The sequence below is a fragment of the Camelina sativa genome, chromosome 1 (assembly GCF_030686135.1).
Source record: "Camelina sativa cultivar CO46 ecotype springtype chromosome 1, ASM3068613v1".
NCBI classification, from domain to species: Eukaryota; Viridiplantae; Streptophyta; class Magnoliopsida; order Brassicales; family Brassicaceae; genus Camelina; species Camelina sativa.
The window spans coordinates 6,081,464-6,096,518 of NC_141880.1; the positions used below are offsets into that span (position 1 = coordinate 6,081,464).

Genomic DNA, 15,055 nt, shown 5'->3' on the forward strand with positions numbered 1-15,055 from the left:
CTAGACGACCTGACATTACCAGGCATTGTTCTTATCACTGTACCTACTCTGCTAGTCTAGTGCAACACGATGTTGAATGTAATGTTAAATTATATTAAAAAGAAAACTTTTTTACAACTAATGCATAAGTTCTTTGAGTGGTTTTAAAAGAAAGTGTACAAAAATCAAATTCTAGAGCCTAGCCATATGAGTAAACCGTTGTCGTAACGCGGATGCAGGGGAGTTCAAGCCAGAGAGATTCAAAGACGGTCTCTCAAATGCAACAAAAGGCCAAGGCCCCTTCTTTTCTTTTGGGTGGGGACCGAGGATATGCATATGCCAGAGCTTTGCAATGCTTGAGGCAAAGATGGCAATGGCTTTGATTCTACAGAAATTCTCGTTTGAGCTTTCACCTTCATATCTTCACGCGCCTTACACAGTCCTCACCATTCACCCACACTTCGGTGCTCCTCTTATCTTGTACAATCTCTAAAATCCCATTACCCCTTTTGTTTCTGTCAAGTAAACTTGTTATGTAAGACATAATTTCTCTTTTCCTATTACGTGGTCTTATATTATCCGTTTTTTATAAAATATTGTTATCTAAATATCTTAACATAGCAAGTAAGGGTCAACTAAACTTGTAATGGAACGAGTTATAATATCATAATACACAAAACTCTAATCTTTTAATATGTGTAGCTTATTAATTTAATGCAGAGAAATTATCATTGAAAACAAAAACAAAAAAATGCAGAGAAATTATCATTAAAAAAAAAAGAAGGAGTTTGGTATTTTTGGCCTGTGGGGAATTTGTCTCGGAGTAAAAGCCACCAAAAAAATATACATATTGACGTGAACTCAAATCTAATACTAAAACATTTAAGACCTTTACCACCTTCAGTTCTCGTGATATAAAGACCAATAACGCTGGCAAAATGATCTCTGCCTCTGATATAAATGGATATTTCTGTTTGATAACTATAGTTTTCTGTCCTGTGGGCTAGTGGACACGGAGAACTCTGATGTGGGGTTGGCTAAAACCGAAGATGTTTTGTTGGAGTGTTACTTGAGAGTTGAAACAGGGTCGTCTACGTTTACCTGGAACTCTTTACACGCCCTCTTGTCGGAGATTTGAGGAATTTTCAGAGTTTTAATAAAGAAAATATCCAAACCCATCAAACTAACAAATGATATCATCCCACGTGTCATGCCTATAACCTTAAACATGCTCCACACTCACGACCAACATTGTTAATTTTGTTTATAAGTCCCTTTATTTTATGACTACTTTAGTTCCATTTTCTTATTATTATTTTTTTGACAACTGATTTTATTATTTTCTTAAAGATAATACTATATATTTGATATATATCGAATAATATAATGGACCTTGACGTGGAATTCAGTTTTCATATATAATAGTATCCGCTCGAGAAAATTCTTCAAGTCAGCCCACCGAAACTGCTTTTGTCAATTTGGGCTTCTTGGTCAATCCTTAGCTAAGCTAGGTAGGGATCAACCTCGATAACATCGTTTGCTGTTCCGAAATCGATCGGTGAATTTCATGTGATTTGAAGTTGGAACCTGGAGATTGTCTTCTTTGTGATCGTCCATTCTCAATACAGACCTGACCATAAAGGTATTCGAGTTATTTTTTTTCCTCTTCTTGTTAGGATTCCAAATTAGGAAGGAATTAATAGGTCAAACAATAAACCCTAGATCTCTAATTCTATATAAGCTTTTGAATTTTCTCGGTATCGTATACGTTTCTGTCTCATCATCGCGGGGTTTTGATAAGGATGTCTCAGTTCAACATAGCTACGAAGAAGGTTTCGATGAAGAAGAATAAGAAACTGGTTATAAACATTGCTCTAGATAAAGATGATCATGGTCAAGGTGGTCTCGGTTCGTTAAGAGAGGAGACAGAGAGGTCTGATTCATCAGAGAGACTAATAAGTGATGTGGTTTGTTCCAAAGCTGACGACCATAATAACCTTGGTTGTTCAAGGGAGGAGAAAGATAGGTTCCAAAGGGTTTGTTCCAAAGCTGATGAAGAGATTGATGATCATCATCATGGTTCTAGTACTTTAAGAGATGGGATGATGCGTGAGGTTGATGTCGGAACAGGATTATCTGGTGCGTTGAACCGTCTTAGAGAGCAAGGTACTTTCAAAGGAGGGGAAAGCAAGCTTGTTGTAGGTGTTAAGGACAAGCATGATGATGATCAAGGTGACAGATTCAGAGATGGATTTAAGGATATACAGATTCAGAGGGTTGACAAGTGGGGAAGGACATTGAATCAGAAAGAAGCTTATCGTGCACTCTGTCATGGATTTCATGGGAAGCAGCCTGGGAAGAGGAAGCAAGAGAAACGGAATAAGAAGCATGAAGATAATTCAAAACAGATGGAATCTTCAGAGAGAGCTGTGGAGAGAAATAGAGAATGAGAGAAGTTCATGCCGTATTGAAGAGTCCTTACATTGTTCTCTAGTCATGATAAAAACTTCTCTATACTAGGCTTTTACAACGATGATCTCATTGGCATTTTTCAAATTAAAAACATCATAGGATTTGGTATTTTGCTTAATATTTTCGAGGTTTCTTTTATGTTTTTTACATCAATAATACAGTGTTTTTCTTTTTCACCTATAATTCCATTGCTTGATGATCAGGGAAAACCAATTTCAATGCATCCCGAGACAAAACAAGCGTGTTTAGTGAAGGTTCCATCTTCCAAGAAGGCTCGCCTATGCAGTGATCAGAACTTTGAAGATAAGTTCAGCAGCTTGCATGAGAGTATTGTTAGCAGAATTCTAAGCCATCTTCCAACTGTAGAAGCTGTTAGTACTTCTGTGTTGTCAAAGTCATGGAGGAACATGTGGACAAGCATCACAGAGTTACAGTTTGATGATAAAATGCATAGGGATCCGACTGATTCTCGATTTACTGACTTTGTTGATCGTGTGATTGGCAACATTGGAAGTCATCATATTAACAGCTTCCATCTATCTTCTGTTAATTCTTACGATGAGGCTTTTGTAATCTCGTGGTTGTCTGAGGTTCTAAAGCGCAACCTTCAGAGACTTGTTATCACTTGCCACGAACTTGACAGCGTAAACTTTTCACCACTGTTTCCTAGTTTTGGTGCTCTTGTGGAGTTAAGGCTTCGTACAAAGAGCATTATTGACATTTCGGCTCCAGCTCTTCTCCCTAATCTTAAGTTCTTGAGTCTCGAGGATGCTAGAATCTTCAACTTGTCTTCCGTCTCAACGAACCTCGTTCTGAACTTCCCTGTCTTGGAAACTTTTGAAGCCTCTTATTGCCGCTGCTTTAGAACTGATACTGTGATCCTAGATTCTCCATTGCTCAGGATCTTTGAGATGTTCAAGTGTACCTCTGTACACGTACCAAATGCTTCTCAAGTGTGTAAGATCAGGGTGTTAGCTTCAAACCTTGAGAAAATCACTTTCTCCGGGAACGATTCCCGAAAGATTCTTCTTTCTTTTCCACCGTCTTTACCTGAAGCTTATCTTGCCCTCAGCAGATCACATTGGTCCAAGAAGTTTCTAAGTAGCTTCACGTGCGTGAGGAGTTTGGGGCTCGAGGTTAGTTACATTACATCTTCCTCTTAACTTAATTTTCAAAGCTTTTCCAGGCTCAGTTCACTCACACAACTCTTTGTCTCGGCGTCCTTCTTAGCTTAGCAAGGATTTTCATGTGTTCACATTACCCAAATTCAGACAGTTGGTTTACCTGCATTTGATATACGACATGACACGGTATTTTATATTAGCACAGTTCCTCGAAGCCGCACCAATACTCGAAATGCTCAGCATCCGCGTAAGTCATATACATGTCCTACTAATAATATCTAATGTTGTGAGTTGTGACACCAATATCTTTTCTCTTGTTCTGAACTTGCCTGTCCGGTGAAACAACCTGCAGGACCTGACATCTCCTCGTTCATCCCCTACTGAAAAGTTCTTGAAGGAACTACGTTCAGAAGAATCCCCGGACTGCATTCGAACAATGCTCAAGGTCCTGCAAATCAGGAATTTTAAGCCAAACAGGCTGCAGACATCAGTGTTGAGGTGCGTGATGGAGAACGCTGGGATTCTTGGATCAGTCATCCTTTCCTCGCCCAATCCGATCACAGAAGAAGCTAAAGCACAGATCTTGTCTTATCCTAAAGCCTCACCTCATGCCTCTGTCTTTTTCGAATGACCAAAACTTGACCTTTTTGCAATTCCCAGTTCCTTGTGGGTTACGGCAAAGTTATATGATCTTTATTTCGATTCTCACTAAAACTTTGAAATTATGTTCTTTGTGGATACTCTGATTTCAAAGAAAAGAATATGCCTTTTGGACAAGGTTTAAAGACAGAAACAAGTGTTGATGTGCCCTTAACCACATGCAACTTCTTCTGCCACTCTCAGTGGACCACTCTTCTTTGCACTAATATTATGATTTATTGGTATGATGCAGCATCCAATATTTGTCTTCTTTTATCACAACTCTTTTGCATAGTAATATAAATATAAATATTAGACAAAATCTCATGAATTGTGTATTATTAAGTTTATGGTCCTCTGTTTTTCTAGTCTAAAAGATTGAAAAAGTTGTTTTGGAGTTATGTGTAAAAGATACTTTTATTTTATTTGATGTTAATATAGGTGGTGACACAAACTTATTAGCATCATAATAATTATGATGGTGATGTGTTTTTAATATTGAACAATAAATTAGGTTCGTTGATTTTAGAAGGCCACCAAACAAACAAAACAAGAAAACAAAACAAAAATCTGCTTGGCGGAGATATTTCGGTTCTTATAATTTACACCACTTTGGAGTTTGGAGTAAAGCCAAATCTAACAAGAGTTATGTTTTATGTGGTCGATTAGTGTCAACTGTGCTATTTTGAGCTTTAACTATAGTGGATAGAAAAAAAAAAAAAAACGGTAATTGATGATCATTCTAGATGAAGTCCTGTCCTAAACGTTGGTTTAATTTGTTGTTAGTATGTTAATATGTTATCAGTTAAATTTCTGGTTAACTGATAAACTTTTATTGGTTTTTTAGTTAATAGCCAGAGCAAAATAGTACTATATACTAACTTTCAATCATGGAAAAATTAATTTCGGATCAAAGGCCGCGAAACCGGATTCGTATATTTTTATGTTCAAAGACCTAAAACTGAAAACTTAAAATGATGACCACATGTCGTAGTTTCAACGGTGGCATATTATTTTAAGCAACTCCCAAATGTATGGGAACATTTTGTGATACTCGAACCCGAGTTTTATACACCAATTTAGACTAAATCAGACCCATTTGTGTCACGTTTCCAATATAGTATAGATATATATATATAGATTGATTTTTAGCTTAATAAAAAGTTTATTATATATGAAGAGAAGTAGAGAATTTGTCGATATTATTATAAAAAAGGGTCACCGGAACGAAGAAAGCGTGATGGAAAATGAAAGATCAACTTCTGTTTAAATGTTAAAATATTATTACTTAGTTGACACCTTGCCCTACATTTATATAAGATATGTTATTTTGTGTGGCTTAAGATTCGAGATCATCTAAATATATAATATGCAAATGTCTTTTTCATGCTTTTTAGCTAATGGACCGACTTTACATCTCACCCATATGTTATTAATAAAAAATCTAAAATTGTACAAATTACATTACAATCCAAGTCTTTAATATCAAACTTAGAATAAACCATATAAGTTTAACATAATTAACTCAACAAAGTATATAAATTAATTAAACTTTGAATGGGCATGCATGATACAACATTTGAGTACTCCAGTATTAACATATAACTTAGTCTCTTCGAGTATTATTTTAAAATTTAATCAAATAAATTAGTAACATTGACCTTGATACCAACTATTATAATGATTTTGTTAACTTTTTTTCTTCATCAAAGGGATACCAAATGAGACTTGCAATCTTTTATTGCCTTCGATCTCAACGTTGTAGCGGCAACAACAACAGCAAGGGTCGCTTGCTAGAAAGTCATTATCCTTTTTTTTTTTTTTTTTTTTGACACTTAAGTCTTCCCCAATTTATTCAAAATGTAATCGTAATTACTATAATCTTATTATATAAAACAACTTTAAGAAAACTCAAAAAGTGTTCTTTAGTATTAAATTCCGCCATGTGTAATATACATGTGAAACGTTATCTTAACTATGATTAGGTGAGTTTTTATTAACGGCTACATAATAGTAAACTTATCCTAATTCATTATTATGTTCTCATCTAATAGTACTAATCTCTTAAATGAGCAATATTAATTGACTGAAACAATCAATGACAGAGAGATAAACCAAACAACTCTTGTTTTGGTATGATTAGCTGTGAAAAAAATAATAATAACAAACTTTCAATTTAACCACACGAATTTTATATTTTTTAAAAAAAGGAGTAGGTGAAGTTTTGCAAATTGCAACATAAAAAATATACGAAGTAAAAAATAGCAGTATTAAAAAGGGTCGGGTTCATTCATCGGTAGTTGCCTCACAACGGGTCAATTTGAAAAAGATCACACCACCGACAGTAGACCTAACCAAACTATTAAACCTCAGAGTTCGTAGTAAATTACGATTAATGCCATTCTGTTCCCTCGTGACCTGTCCCCCCCCCCCCCCGGTACCCAATTAGTACCACGAAAATTACTAATTTTTGAAATATATATGTATGCTATATTTTTAATTATTATTTGGAGAGGAAACAAAAAAAAAAAAATTAATAAAATAAATCACATCTTTGGGTTTTGTATATATATATAAACAAACCATTTCTCATCTTGTTAGAGATTTTTGTTGTTGTTGTTGTTGTTGTGGTTGTCTATCAATCTTTTCTCTTCGATCGCTGGATCTTGAAGATCTCTAGATTTTCTCATCTCTCTCTTTCGCTTTTGAGTCCGTCTGGGTTTTTGGGGAGTTCTTGTGAGAGAATCTAGGGGGTTTTCTCTAGTAATCAAAAAAAAAAAAAAAAATTAAAATCTCGATCGGGTTTTGGTTTCTGGGATTTTGTGTAAATCGAAGAATCGCCATTTTCTTTGATTTTACTCATTTAAAAAAAAAAAGAAAAGTTGCGATCTTTATCGAGATCATTAAGTTTGATTTTGATTTTGATTTTTTTTTTTTTTTGAGGGGAGAAGACGATAAGGGTTGTTGAGCGGTATTGGTTCCTTCTGGTGTTTAAAGCTTTGTTCATCTTTCTATCTATCTATACTTGGTGTTGTTTGGTTTGGTTGCCTGAGAAAATTACAAAAAAAAAAATTCAATCTTTCGGAAGAGGATGATGCAACAAGGTCAGGAGAAGAAGGTTCGTTTCTTATAGCTTTCTTTGTTGAATCTGAGTACCCTTTTTAGTGAATGTGATTCATCAGAGATCTTACGATTCTTTTTTTTTTCTTTGGGACTAATTTGTACAGAACATGAAGGAGGTGGAGTTTTTCACAGAGTATGGTGATGCTAACCGTTATAGGATTCTTGAAGTTATTGGGAAAGGAAGCTATGGAGTTGTTTGTGCTGCTATTGATACACATACTGGAGAGAAAGTTGCTATTAAGAAGATTAATGATGTCTTTGAACATGTCTCTGATGCTCTCCGTATCCTCCGTGAGGTTAAGCTTCTTAGGCTCTTGAGACACCCTGATATCGTTGAAATCAAAAGCATCATGTTGCCGCCTTCCAAAAGAGAGTTCAAAGATATATATGTTGTGTTTGAGCTTATGGAATCTGATCTTCACCAAGTCATCAAAGCTAATGATGACTTGACTCGTGAGCACCATCAGTTTTTTCTTTATCAGATGCTTCGTGCTTTGAAGTACATGCATACAGGTGAGAAAAAAACTTACTTTTTCTTTTTCCCTCACTTAGATTTTGCGGTGATTGGTAAACTCTGTTGTTAACTGGATTCTGTCTGGATGCGCAGCTAATGTTTACCATCGTGATCTTAAACCGAAGAACATCTTGGCCAATGCAAACTGCAAGTTGAAAGTCTGTGACTTTGGACTAGCAAGAGTGGCGTTTAATGATACACCTACAACAGTCTTTTGGACGGTATGCACCCTTATCTTACACATTTTGTTGCCAACTCTTTATTCAGTTCTGGTATTCTCTCTCCAGTGTTTTTTGAATTTTCTTCTCTTTGTTCCAGGATTATGTTGCCACAAGATGGTACAGGGCACCTGAGCTCTGTGGATCATTCTGTTCTAAGGTAGTTGTAATTCTTCTCTATTTCTCTGTGATTGTTAAGTTATAGGTTTGGTGTAGAAATCTGTGTGGTAGAGAGTGTTAGATATATGTCTAGTACTCTGCAAGTTAGACTTGTGCCCTATTGGGTAGAATGAACCCGCATATGGACATAATTTTTGCTCAGGGAGGATTTGAACTCTCCCGGAAATTGAAAAACCATAGGGCAGCCTAGGCACTTGTTTCAGAATTGTTCGCTCAATATTCTGATATGCAGTTTCTTAACTTTGGCAGTACACTCCAGCAATTGACATTTGGAGCATTGGCTGCATCTTTGCTGAGGTATTAACAGGGAAACCTTTGTTTCCTGGAAAAAGTGTCGTCCATCAGTTAGACTTAATTACCGATCTTCTTGGCACACCAAAATCAGAGACCATTGCTGGAGTATGTTCCTTCTGCTTCCACATTACCAAATTCTTTTTACTTTTGCGGGGAGGAGACATGCATAACTAATAATATTGTCTCTAATGCAGGTTCGAAATGAAAAGGCTAGAAAATATTTGAACGAAATGAGGAAGAAAAATCTTGTCCCCTTTTCGCAAAAATTTCCTAATGCTGATCCTTTAGCATTGCGCCTTTTGCAAAGACTGCTGGCTTTTGATCCAAAGGATAGGCCGACTGCTGCAGAGGTGCGTGTTCTGTCATTTCTCTTGTTAATAGATTCTTTCATCCCTTTATATTAGAACAACTGACTTCCTTTTAGTGCAGTAAGCTGTTCATATTTCAGCTCCTTAAATTGGTGGTTTTAACACTGTAATGTTCTTTGACAGGCGCTGGCTGATCCTTACTTTAAGTGTCTTGCTAAGGTTGAAAGAGAGCCTTCTTGTCAGCCGATCTCGAAGATGGAATTTGAGTTTGAAAGACGAAGGTTGACAAAGGATGACATCAGAGAACTAATATACAAGGAGATACTAGAATACCATCCGCAGCTGCTCAAGGATTATATGAACTCTGAAAGCTCAAGTTTTCTATATCCTAGGTTATTACTTCTTCCTCTTTTAAACATAGTCATGTCTTCCTTTCGTAGCAAAATAACACTACACTCTGTCGTTATTCATTTTCGCTGATTGATTTTATTTTCAATTGCAGTGCCATCGGTCACTTGAGGAAACAATTTGCGTACCTAGAGGAAAATAGTGGCAAAAGTGGGCCAGTCATACCTCCAGAGAGGAAGCATACTTCACTTCCACGGTATGTTTTCTCATCCATTCATAACAATTTTACAGAATATATGTCTCTGTTGATTCTGTATGGCAGTTGTGATTAATATTTACCTCTTCATCTTCGTAGATCGACAGTTCACTCCAGTGCAGTAAACTCCAACGCTCAACCCAGTTTGAATGCATCAGACACTCGACGCGTTCCTTTCGAGCCTCCAAGAAATGGAATAGTTCCATCAACTTCAGCATATTCAACTAAACCTTTAGGGCCTCCACCAAGAGTACCATCAGGTAATTACCCAAGTTATAATTTCTGAAAGTATTCGACTTTTTCTCTGGGGCAGAAAAATTGTAGCAACCTTCCACCTTAGTTAATATCACAAATTGATGCACAGTATTGTTCTCAAAGTCAAGCGCCTTCTATATGTCTAACAGGTAGACCAGGCCGTGTTGTGGAATCATCTGTAACTTATGAAAATGACAGAAACCTCAAAGAGTCGTCCTATGATGCAAGGACATCATATTACAGAAGCAAGGTACTCCCTCCACAGACGGTATCTCCTAACTATTTCTTCCATCCTAACTCCATGAACCAAGAGAAGCACGGTGGTACAGCTGCTGCTTCTCAACCAAAACCGCAGTTTGTCCCCTCCCAATGCAACTCCGTGAAGCCAGCTGAGCTGAACCCAAACCCTTATGTCCAATCACAGCACAAGGTGGGTATTGATGCTAAGCTGTTGCAGGCACAATCCCAATTCGGTCCTGCTGGAGCTGCCGCGGTTGCAGTAGCAGCACGCCGGAACATGGGCGCAGTTGGGTATGGCATGTCTTAGAATTTACTCATTTAGCACATTGGCGCTGTTGGCTATTGCCAGAACTCCTCTCATTAGTTGTTATGTAATGTAAGTATTATTCGATCGAAGCCTGATTTGAACACATTTGAGATTGTAATAAAAATGGTTCAGTTTTAACCCCACCATATGTCTCGGCTGAAGCCTAATGTGCTCTTGGAAACTGCTCCGGTAAAGCTTGGATCTTCCATGTGTTTTATTGTTGGAAAAGATTTAAGATTTTGGCCTTTGAAGAATAAAGGACTAAAAAATAAATCAATGTTAATCCAAATTGGCCTCTTGGCTAATAACACAGAGGAATGGCCAAAGAATTTACAGGTCCCAAGATGTGGTTGATTAGATTTTTATAGTCCGTAAACTATTGTCTTTCACAGAACATAAATAGTAAATTATACTCGATGGTTACAAAAATATCTGACGTCTACACAAACAAGTGGTCGAGCATCATTGACTCATTACCATGCATATGAGAAATCAATAGGTTTAACCAAGCGTGGACAGATTTTAATTCTGGGTGAGTCCGATCGCCGGTAAAGAAGGTGTGAACATCATTCTTGAGCGCAATCCAGCTGCAACCTGGTGTCTTCTTCACATTCTGCTGTCTCATTGTGTCTCTAACGTCCCACACTTCCTCGTACTTCCCAGCTTCCACAAGAATATTAGACATTAATACATAACCACCACAATGCTCTGGCTCGAGCTCACTTAGCCGCTTTCCTGCCAATAGTGCGAGATCATTGTTCCCGTGAAGACGACAAGATGACAGTATTGACCTCCAGACTACAGGATTATCGCAAACGGGTATTGATATTGCTAACTCATATGCTTCCTTTAGCTTGTCTGCACGGCCAAGCATATCTATTACACAAGCGTAGTGATCACTTGTTGGGAGAATGTTATATACCGTCTCCATCTGAGCCAAAAATCTTCTCCCTTCGTTCACAAAACCTGAGTGGCTACACGCTTGTAGCAACCCAACGAATGTGATTTCATCGGGTTTAAAACCGGCTCTGCACATGCAGGAAAACATATGCAAAGCTAACTCACCGCAGCTCTGGACACCATAACCATTGATCATGATATTCCAAGAAGCAGAGTCTTTAACCCTCATCGAGTCGAAAACCTTCCGAGCATCCCTCAAATCCCCGCATTTCACGTACATATCCATCAAAGAGTTATGTATGAATTCAGTATTGGAATTACGGTTTAGAAGTCCATTGACGATCATGTAGCCATGAATCTCTCTGCCCTGCTTCAGTGCAGCTAGACGACCGCAAGTGGGCAGAACAGTTGTCAATGTTACAATATCAGGTCGGAATCCAGAACATAGCATCCTTTTGAAAAGATGCAAGGTTCGATCATGATCACCAGAGTAGTCATGAACACATAAAACAGAGTTCCAAGTAAATATATCTCTCTCCTCCATTGCTTCAAATATACTAATTGCCTCTTCTAGCCGCTTACTCTTTCCATACATATCAATCAACGCATTTGAGACAACAATATCAGAATCAGAACCCGTTTTCACCGCAAGACCATGGATTGACCTACCGTTGTCAAGATCCCCTGACACAGTAAAACCAGATAAGACGCTTGTAATCGTATGCCTACTTAGGCCTACACCTTCTTCACGCATTTTACTAAACACTATCAAAGCATCCTCAAATCTAAAAATCTGTGAATACCCATTGACCAACGCATTCCAAAGCACACTGTCATCTCTCTCAGGCAATTCGTCGAACACTTTCTGAGCATCTTCCACTGACTTGAACTTCGAATAAGAAGTAACCAATCCACTCCCAACGTAACAATCAGAATCAAACCCAAGTTTAAACGCGAAACCATGAAGCTTCTTAACATCATAAACCTCCATAGCATCGCATCCTTTAAGCAAACTAGGAAAGGTATACTTATCAGGCAAAATCCCATTAGCTCTCATTTCTCTATACATCTCCATCGCATCCAAAGGAAACCCATTCACCACAAACCCAGAAATCAAAGCGTTGTAACCAAACACATCGCGTTCAGATCCGCCAAAGACCGTCACCGCACGCCGCATAAGACCACACTTGGCATACATGTTGACGAGGCTCGTGACGGCTCGTGGCGAATCTTCGAGAAACCCTTTCCTAACCATGAAACCGTGGATCTGTTCGCCGGAAACGTAATCGTTGCGCTGCGCACACCGTTGCAACGCGGCGATACATGTAGCAACATTGTGGTACTCGTATCTCTTCGGGTGTTCTTCGATTTGTCCAGAAACTGTCGAATATAATAAAGCAGCTGATGCAGACGGAGGCTTTATTATAGCTGAGGATAAATCTGGGTTTCGTGAGAGCAACCTTAAAGTTCCGACAGACATTGAATCTCTATACGTAGAATCAAAACGGTCATTGTTTTTTTTCCGACGATTATATTTGAAAATTGAATTTAAGCTTTTATATATATAAAAAAGCTCTGTGTTTATTATATATATATAGAAAGAAAAAGGCCCATGAAGAGAGGCAGACAGGCCCATTTAATACTAAAGACTATGTAATTTATCCCACATCGCGTAGCTGAGGAGAGATAGCAGTGTTTAAATAAGGTTAGAGTAGTGTAAGTGATTGTCCCTTCGGGGACATCCGATAAAATTGGAACGATACAGAGAAGATTAGCATGGCCCCTGCGCAAGGATGACACGCACAAATCGAGAAGTGGTCCAAATTTTTTTTTCCCCCAAAATTTCCTCAGATCGATCTCTTCTTCTTCTTCTTCTGCTTCTGTTCGATTTCTGTGATTTTCCCCGTTTTGTGGATCACAAGTGATGTTTTTGATGCAAGATTTTCTTGAAAAATGTAAGATTACAGGTTTCTTGAACCCTAAAATTCGACCTGCAATGAACTTATACGATAGCTTAGACAATCTGGTTGGTTTGTTGTTTCAGTTCTGATGGTCGGAGAGTTTTGTTTCTGATTACGTGTATTGAGAGAGGTTCCGATTAGGCTATCGGTTTAAGGGTAAACCAAAGAAACCATTTCTTTACTCTAAAGTCGTCAGAGGAGTTTCTGGTGGATTAGTAATGTTGTATATTCTTTTCCTTTTTTGGTTGGTGCTATACTGTTATTATTGATTTCAAGAGAAATTACAAAAGATTTGATTTTCAGAGAAGACAAGTATTTTATTTTCGAACAAGAGAATCAAGGCCTAGACTCCTCTTTGAAAAACTACTTGGTTGAAAACTTTAAAAATACAACAGGAGTGGAATAAGATTGACCAAAAGATTAAACATAACATAGCTTTTTCAGAAAGTCACAAACTTGACAGCATTTAGCACCAGAGCTACTCTTACTTATCAGATAACAATGAAAATCAAAGAGAAAAAAAAAACAATTAAAATCACATGAGTGGAAGCTTCAGAGTTGCAAGCAAACGCATGGTGGTCATGGTCCTCGAGCTTTCTCCTACTTTTTATCTTCATCTCTAGCAACAATCCTGTACTTCCCACTTTCCTGTTGCTGACAAACAAATACTTATCATCAAATTCAAAAACTGATAGTAAACAGACACAACAACTAAACAGACAAGAAAAAAAAACAGTAGAAAAATTGATAGTAATCTTACCCTTTCCCATAGTTTGGTATGCTCATTGCAGAAACCAACAACAATACCACAAGTCTTCTTGCCTTCACGATACTCAATACAAAGATCCTCCTTCAACCCACAAGTAACATGAAAAGCCAACTGACATCTCATCTCCGAACACTCAATAACACACCCGCGCCTATCCTTACACAGATAACACCTATCTTTCCATCTCTTACTCGGTATCTCACTGCAACAAATCCCTTCCCTTCCTTCAGGATCCTCAAAATAAACCTCAGGCACAAACAACGCGCAAGTGATGTGAGCCCATCGACCATCATTCGTAGGTTTCATCGCTCCACCTTTAGTTGTACACAAACAGCAAGAGACTGGATTCTTCTTCGAAGACATACACATTCTACAAAACCAATCACCTTCTGGTATAGCCTTAACAAGAGGATTCCCATAACAGGAAGCATGAACCATCAAATCACAACCATCACAGAACACAATTGGATTTGTTGGATCACCATCTGTACTTTGACATACAGAACACATAATCCCATCTTCATCTTCTACTTCTTCTCTATCTTCTAGTTCTAGATCCAACACTTTTACATTCCCTAGAGGATTCTCTTTATCATCATCTTCTTCTACCTCTAGACTCGATTCAACCACTAGAGTTGACTTTTTCTCTATTGAACTCTCCTCAACAGAAGGCTTATACTCTATATTCAGATCAAAAGATGAAAATGGGTTACCCGAGAGCAGATCAGGATCAACCGCCCAGATCCTTTTCTTCGCCGGAAGACAACGGTAGGTAGGGTTAGAGTTCTCGGTGTCTTCGTCGTAGTCGACTCGAGTTTGCTTCCTCTTCTTGGCCGGCAACTGCAACGACTTCGCGTCTGGTTGGTTCTGTTGCGCAGCTTCGAGATCTCGTTGCATCAGTCTGTATCTTTTGAGAGGAGGCAGATCTTGATACTGACCAGCATCCATAGCTTCTAGTTTCAGATCTGTGTGTGTGTGTCTGAATGATTGAATGAACCAGTCGTTAGATCTCGGAGAAATTAAAGGCAAAACGAAAACTGAGATTTGCCCGCCAATTTGTTTTCTGTGCGCCAAATTTCTAAAATCTGTTTCTCATTTTTAAAATTTCGTTTATTTTCTTCTTTTCTTTTCGTTTCACCCAAACCGAAAAATAAAAATTTTAGAGTTA

The 15,055-nt window shown here is 37.9% G+C and overlaps 3 protein-coding genes, 1 non-coding gene and 2 pseudogenes across 6 annotated transcripts; 4 read left to right on the forward strand and 2 right to left on the reverse strand.

Annotated features, from left to right (window-relative positions):
• Window positions 1-1,367: 1,367 nt before the first annotated feature.
• LOC104779396 (F-box/FBD/LRR-repeat protein At3g14710) lies at window positions 1,368-4,368 on the forward strand. 2 transcript variants are annotated; one of them, XM_010503743.3, is made up of 4 exons: window positions 1,368-1,621; window positions 2,655-3,587; window positions 3,682-3,822; window positions 3,928-4,368. In XM_010503743.3, exons 2-4 carry the CDS (start codon window positions 2,670-2,672, stop codon window positions 4,204-4,206), a joined length of 1,338 nt encoding a protein of 445 aa, XP_010502045.2. In that variant the 5' UTR covers window positions 1,368-1,621; window positions 2,655-2,669; the 3' UTR covers window positions 4,207-4,368. The 2 variants fall into 2 exon arrangements, with proteins under 2 accessions (XP_010502045.2, XP_010502046.2); XM_010503744.3 differs by lacking the exon at window positions 1,368-1,621 and adding an exon at window positions 1,781-2,556.
• On the forward strand, window positions 1,782-2,627 carry LOC104779398 (SART-1 family protein DOT2-like; annotated as a pseudogene).
• A 2,240-nt stretch (window positions 4,369-6,608) lies between the features above and the next one.
• LOC104779399 (mitogen-activated protein kinase 19) lies at window positions 6,609-10,400 on the forward strand. The gene is made up of 10 exons (XM_010503746.2): window positions 6,609-7,332; window positions 7,442-7,850; window positions 7,945-8,072; window positions 8,170-8,229; window positions 8,499-8,648; window positions 8,738-8,893; window positions 9,035-9,243; window positions 9,354-9,455; window positions 9,555-9,715; window positions 9,860-10,400. The coding sequence occupies exons 1-10, from the start codon at window positions 7,306-7,308 to the stop codon at window positions 10,255-10,257; spliced, it is 1,800 nt and encodes a 599-aa protein (XP_010502048.2). The 5' UTR covers window positions 6,609-7,305; the 3' UTR covers window positions 10,258-10,400.
• Window positions 10,401-10,586: 186 nt separating this feature from the next.
• On the reverse strand, window positions 10,587-12,669 carry LOC104779400 (pentatricopeptide repeat-containing protein At3g14730 pseudogene; annotated as a pseudogene).
• Window positions 12,670-12,883: 214 nt separating this feature from the next.
• Window positions 12,884-12,986, forward strand: LOC147949600 (U6 spliceosomal RNA). The gene has a single exon (XR_015565293.1). It is a non-coding gene; the product is annotated as a U6 spliceosomal RNA (small nuclear RNA).
• A 428-nt stretch (window positions 12,987-13,414) lies between these two features.
• Window positions 13,415-14,975, reverse strand: LOC104779401 (uncharacterized). Of its 2 annotated transcripts, none has more exons than XM_010503749.3 (2): window positions 13,879-14,975; window positions 13,415-13,772 (listed from the first exon to the last, which is right to left on the reverse strand). In XM_010503749.3, exons 1-2 carry the CDS (start codon window positions 14,833-14,835, stop codon window positions 13,719-13,721), a joined length of 1,011 nt encoding a protein of 336 aa, XP_010502051.1. In that variant the 5' UTR covers window positions 14,836-14,975; the 3' UTR covers window positions 13,415-13,718. The 2 variants fall into 2 exon arrangements, with proteins under 2 accessions (XP_010502051.1, XP_010502052.1); XM_010503750.3 differs by having other exon boundaries at window positions 13,415-13,766; window positions 13,879-14,951.
• Between the last annotated feature and the right edge of the window lie 80 nt (window positions 14,976-15,055).